Source organism: Oncorhynchus tshawytscha, linkage group LG06 (assembly GCF_018296145.1).
Source record: "Oncorhynchus tshawytscha isolate Ot180627B linkage group LG06, Otsh_v2.0, whole genome shotgun sequence".
NCBI lineage: Eukaryota > Metazoa > Chordata > Actinopteri > Salmoniformes > Salmonidae > Oncorhynchus > Oncorhynchus tshawytscha.
Genome location: NC_056434.1, coordinates 3881853 through 3887852, shown reverse-complemented (window position 1 = coordinate 3887852; position 6000 = coordinate 3881853). Strand labels below are relative to the sequence as shown.

General features: G+C 51.6%; 1 protein-coding gene across 1 annotated transcript in view; it reads left to right on the top strand.

Moving 5' to 3' along the window:
- Positions 1-6000, top strand: part of LOC112240813 (ras-related protein Rab-6B) — a 207670-nt gene that overhangs the window by 190640 nt on the left and 11030 nt on the right. The window contains exon 8 of the mRNA XM_042322856.1: positions 1762-1828. Coding sequence (XP_042178790.1) covers positions 1762-1828 — 67 coding nt within the window. The remainder of the gene's footprint in view (positions 1-1761; positions 1829-6000) is intronic.

Genomic DNA, 6000 nt, shown 5'->3' with positions numbered 1-6000 from the left:
TCTACTATGTTTCTCTGTAATTGGACAGGCAGTTAGTCCCCAGAATGGGACCACAGAGAGGGTATGTCAACCTGGCTGTCCTCCAACCATCCGTCCAGTGTGACTGACTGACTGTGTGAGTGCTTTCTGCCTACCCCTGGCCCCAGTGCATGCTGGTAGCTTCCTGTCTGAGCGAGTTGATTGGGTCCACAGGTGAAGAGGGTGGATGGATGAGACACACTCTCTCTCTGTTGGGGAGCGTATATGAGTCACAGTGTTCTGATTATCTCCCCTCTCCCCCTCTCCCTCCCTCTCCCTCTCCCTCTCCCTCTCCCTCTCCCTCTCCCTCTCCCTCTCCATCTCCATCTCCCTCTCCATCTCCATCTCCCTCTCCCTCTGCCTCTCCCTCCCCCCCTCCCTCTCCATCTCCCTCTCCCTCTGCCTCTCCCTCCCCCTCTCCCTCTCCATCTCCCTCTGCCTCTCCCCTCTCCCTCCCCCTCTCCCCCCTCTCCCCTCTCCCTCTCCCTCTCCCTCTGCCTCTCCCTCCCCCTCTCCCTCTCCATCTCCCTCTCCCTCTGCCTCTCCATCTCCCTCTCCCTCTGCCTCTCCCTCCCCTCTCCCTCTCCATCTCCTCTGCCTCTCCCTCTCCCTCCCCCTCTCCCTCCCCCTCTCCCTCTCCATCTCCCTCTCCCTCTGCCTCTCCCTCCCCCTCTCCCTCTCCATCTCCCTCTGCCTCTCCCCTCTCCCTCCCCCTCTCACTCTCTCTCCCACTCCCTCTCTCTCTCTCCCTCTCCCTCCCCCTCTGCCTCTCCCTCTGCCTCTCCCTCCCCCTCTCCCTCTGCCTCTCCCTCCCCCTCCCCCTCTCCCTCTGCCTCTCCCCTCTCCCTCCCCCTCTCACTCTCTCTCCCACTCCCTCTCTCTCTCTCTCTCTCCCTCTCCCTCCCCCTCTGCCTCTCCCTCTGCCTCTCCCTCCCCCTCTCCTCTCTGCCTCTCCCTCCCCCTCCCCCTCCCCTCTGCCTCTCCCCTCTCCCTCCCCCTCTCCCTCTGCCTCTCCCTCCCCCCCCCCCCTCTCACTCTGCCTCTCCCCTCTCCCTCCCCCTCTCACTCTCTCTCCCACTCCCTCTCCCTCTCTCTCTCTCCTCTCCCTCCCCCTCTCCATCTCCCTCTGCCTCTCCCCTCTCCCTCCCCCTCTCTCTCCCTCCCCCCTCTCCCTCTCCCTCTCTCTCCCTCCCCCCCCTCTCCCTCCCCCTCTCCCTCCCTCCCTCTCCCTCTCCCTCCCCCCCTCTCTCTCTCCCTCCCCCCCCTCCCCTCCCCCTCCCCTCTCTCCCTCCCCTCTCTCCCTCCCCCTCTCTCCCCCTCCCCTCCCTCTCCTCTCCCCCCCCCTCTCCCTCCCCCTCTCCCTCTCCCTCCCCCCTCTCCCTCTCCCTCCCCCTCTCTCCCCTCCCCCTCTCTCTCTCCCCCCTCCACCCCCTCTCTCCCTCCCCCCCCTCCCCCCTCTCCCTCTCCCTCCCCCTCTCTCTCCCCCTCTCGCTCTCCCTCCCCCTCTCTCCCCCCTCTCCCTCCCCTCCCCCTCTCTCCCCCCTCTCCCTCCCCCACCTCTCCCTCCCCCTCTCTCCCCCCTCTCCCTCTCTCTCCCTCCCCCTCTCCCCTCTCCCTCTCCCTCTCCCTCCCCCTCTCCCCTCTCCCTCTCCCTCTCCCTCTCCCCCCTCTCTCCCCCCTCTCCCTCTTCCTCCCCCTCTCTCTCCCTCCTCCCCCCCTCTCCCTCTCCCTCTCTCTCTCCAGCTGTTTCGGCGTGTGGCGTCTGCCCTTCCAGGGATGGAGAGCATGCAGGAGACGAGCAAGGAGGGAAGTATCCTTTCACTGCACTTAGGCCTCAGCTCAACTCAAGGAAACAGTAATGGTTTATTTAGCCATTCTGACTGCGTTGAAAAGGTTTTAAAAACAGATTTAAAATGATTGTTTTTTTTGCCTGAGAACATATCCTATTTACCATATTTGTTGGTCAGGTTTGGGGAAGAATGTGTGTGAGATTGTAAGTACTTTAGGAACAGCCACCTAGTCTTTACTGAGGAGATCCACTCTGAATCAAATGTTGTTCTCTGAGACCGACCGGAACATGGTCCTGTTTACAAGATCACATTATACAGTAAATTAGTACAATCAGACTCTGTAAATATTACATTGACATTTTTGTCATTTAACAGACTCTCTTATCCAGAGAGACTTACAGTAGAGAGTCATTTAACAAACTCTCTTATCCAGAGACTCTTACAGTAGAGAGTCATTTAACAGACTCTCTTATCCAGAGGCTCTTACAGTAGAGAGTCATTTAACAGACTCTCTTATCCAGAGGCTCTTACAGTAGAGAGTCATTTAACAGACTCTCTTATCCAGAGACTCTTACAGTAGTGAGTCATTTAACAGACTCTCTTATCCAGAGACTCTTACAGTAGAGAGTCATTTAACAGACTCTCTTATCCAGAGGCTCTTACAGTAGAGAGTCATTTAACAGACTCTCTTATCCAGAGGCTCTTACAGTAGAGAGTCATTTAACAGACTCTCTTATCCAGAGACTCTTACAGTAGTGAGTCATTTAACAGACTCTCTGATCCAGAGACTCTTACAGTAGTGAGTCATTTAACAGACTCATGCTCTACTAACTGACTGAGCAACACGGACTTAAGTGCCCTGAATGAAAAAGATTGTCAGGCTCAGGAAAAAAGATATTGTTTCAACTAGGTTGACCTTAGTAGTTGGCCTTTTTCTCAAACCTCTCCGTACTTTTTAAAATTATTTTATTTCACCAGGTAGGCAAGTTGAGAACAAGTTCTCATTTACAATTGTGACCTGGTCAAGATAAAGCAAACCAGTTTGACACATACAACAACACACACATGGAGTAAAACAAACATACAGTCAATAATACAGTAGAAAAATAAGTCCATATACAATGTGAGCAAATGAGGTGAGATAAGGGAGGTAAAGGCAAAAAAAGGCCATGGTGGCGAAGTAAATACAATATAGCAAGTAAAACACTGGAATGTTAGATTTGCAATGGAAGAATGTGCAAAGTTGAAATAAAAATAATGGGGTGCAAAGGAGCAAAATAAATAAGTTAAATACAGTAGGGAAAGAGGTAGTTGTTTGGGCTAAATTGTATATGGGCTATGTACAGGTGCAGTAATCTGTGAGCTGCTCTGAGAGCTGGTGCTTAAAGCTAGTGAGGGAGATAAGTGTTTCCAGTTTCAGAGATTTTTTGTAGTTCGTTCCAGTCATTGCCAGTGAACCTCTCTGGTCTCCTGTCTGAAGCCCAAGGTTCTCCAGAAATACACTCTGAACAGTGGTGGAGCTCTAACTCTGTGTTCTTCTGGTCCTCGTCCAATTAGATGAGCTTGCTGCGTGACACGCTACTAGACGGCTAGCTGTGTTTGAGCTGTGGGGCCTGACAGGCTCGGTGTGGTCGGGTTGAGAGGGTGAGGATGTAGGCAGCTGCTGGGGTTCGGGAAGTGGCTTCGTCTCGCCTCGTCTCGGCTGGGCTGTGTGATTTAATGTAGTGACAGGAATTGTCCGCCATCAGTCATCAGTGAAGTCACGGCAGCGTGCTGCTGGCCTGCATCCCAAATGGCACCCTAAACCCTTTATAGTGCACTATGGGCCCTGGTCCAAAGTAGTGCACTATCAAGGGAAGAGGGTTCAGTCCCCTACATCAGTCCCCTACATCAGTCCCCTACATCAGCCCCCAACATCAGCCCCCAACATCAGCCCCCTACATCAGCCCCTACATCAGCCCCCTACATCAGGCAGGGAAATTACATAAGTCCCCTTCATCAGTCCCCTACACCAGTCCCCTACACCAGTCCCCTTCATCAGTCCCTTACACCAGTCCCCTACACCAGTCCCCTTCATCAGCCCCTGACACCAGCCCCTACATCATACCCCTACATCAGGCAGGGAAATTACATACGTCCCCTTCATCAGTCCCCTACACCAGTCCCCTACACCAGTCCCCTTCCTCAGTCCCCTACACCAGTCCCCTTCATCAGTCCCCTACACCAGTCCCATTCCTCAGTCCCTTACACCAGTCCCCTTCCTCAGTCCCTTACACCAGTCCCCTACACCAGTCCCCTTCATCAGTCCCCTACACCAGTCCCCTTCCTCAGTCCCCTACACCAGTCCCCTTCATCAGTCCCTTACACCAGTACCCTACACCAGTCCCCTACACCAGTCCCCTACACCAGTCTAATATATTTCAGCAGAGGATTTTATGCAAAGTGACTTATGAGTTATGCATGCATACATTTTCGTATGGGTGATCCCAGCAGAAATCAAACCCACAATCCTGGCTTTTACAAGCACCATGCTCTACCAACTGAGCCACAGAGGACCTGGAGCCATGCTCTACCAACTGAACTACAGGGGACCATGCTCTACTAACTGAACCACAGAGGACCTGGAGCCATGCTCTACCAACTGAACTACAGAGGACCATGTTCTACTAACTGAACTACAGAGGACCTGGAGCCATGCTCTACTAACTGAACTACAGAGGACCATGCTCTACGAACTGAATTACAGAGGACATGGAGCAATGCTCTACTAACTGAACTACAGAGGACCATGCTCTACCAACTGAACTACAGAGGACCATGTTCTACTAACTGAACTACAGAGGACCTGGAGCAATGCTCTACTAACTGAACTACAGAGGACCATGCTCTACCAACTGAACTACAGAGGACCATGTTCTACTAACTGAACTACAGAGGACCTGGACCATGTTCTACTAACTGAACTACAGAGGACCATGTTCTACTAACTGAACTACAGAGGACCTGGACCATGTTCTACTAACTGAACTACAGAGGACCATGTTCTACCAACTGAACTACAGAGGACCATGTTCTACTAACTGAACTACAGAGGACCTGGAGCCATGCTCTACCAACTGAACTACAGAGGACCTGGAGCCATGCTCTACCAACTGAACTACAAAGGACCGTGTTCTACTAACTGAACTACAGAGGACCATGTTCTACTAACTGAACTACAGAGGACCATGTTCTACTCACTGAACTACAGAGGACCATGTTCTACCAACTGAACTACAGAGGACCATGTTCTACTAACTACAGAGGACCATGTTCTACCAACTGAACTACAGAGGACCATGTTCTACTAACTACAGAGGACCATGTTCTACTAACTGAACTACAGAGGACCTGGAGCCATGCTCTACTAACTGAACTACAGAGGACCATGTTCTACTAACTGACCTACAGAGGACCGTGTTCTACTAACTGAACTACAGAGGACCATGCTCTACCAATTGAACTACAGAGGACCTGGAGCCATGCTCTACCAACTGAGCCACAGAGGACCGTGTTCTACTAACTACAGAGGACCATGCTCTACTGACTACAGAGGACCATGTTCTACTAACTACAGAGGACCATGTTCTACCAACTGAACTACAAAGGACCTGGAGCCATGCTCTACCAACTGAACTATAGAGGACCATGCTCTACTGACTACAGAGGACCATGTTCTACTAACTACAGAGGACCATGCTCTACCAACTGAACTACAGAGGACCGTGTTCTACTAACTGAACTACAGAGGACCATGTTCTACTAACTGAACTACAGAGGACCTGGAGCCATGCTCTACTAACTGAACTACAGAGGACCATGCTCTACAAACTGAACTACAGAGGACCATGTTCTACTAACTACAGAGGACCATGCTCTGCTAACTGAACTACAGAGGACCATGCTCTACTAACTGAACTACAGAGGACCATGTTCTACTAACTGAACTACAGAGGACCATGTTCTACTAACTGAACTAAAGAGGACCATGTTCTACTAACTGAACTACAGAGGACCATGTTCTACTCACTGAACTACAGAGGACCATGTTCTACTAACTGAACTACAGAGGACCATGTTCTACCAACTGAACTACAGAGGACCATGTTCTACTAACTACAGAGGACCATGTTCTACTAACTGAACTACAGAG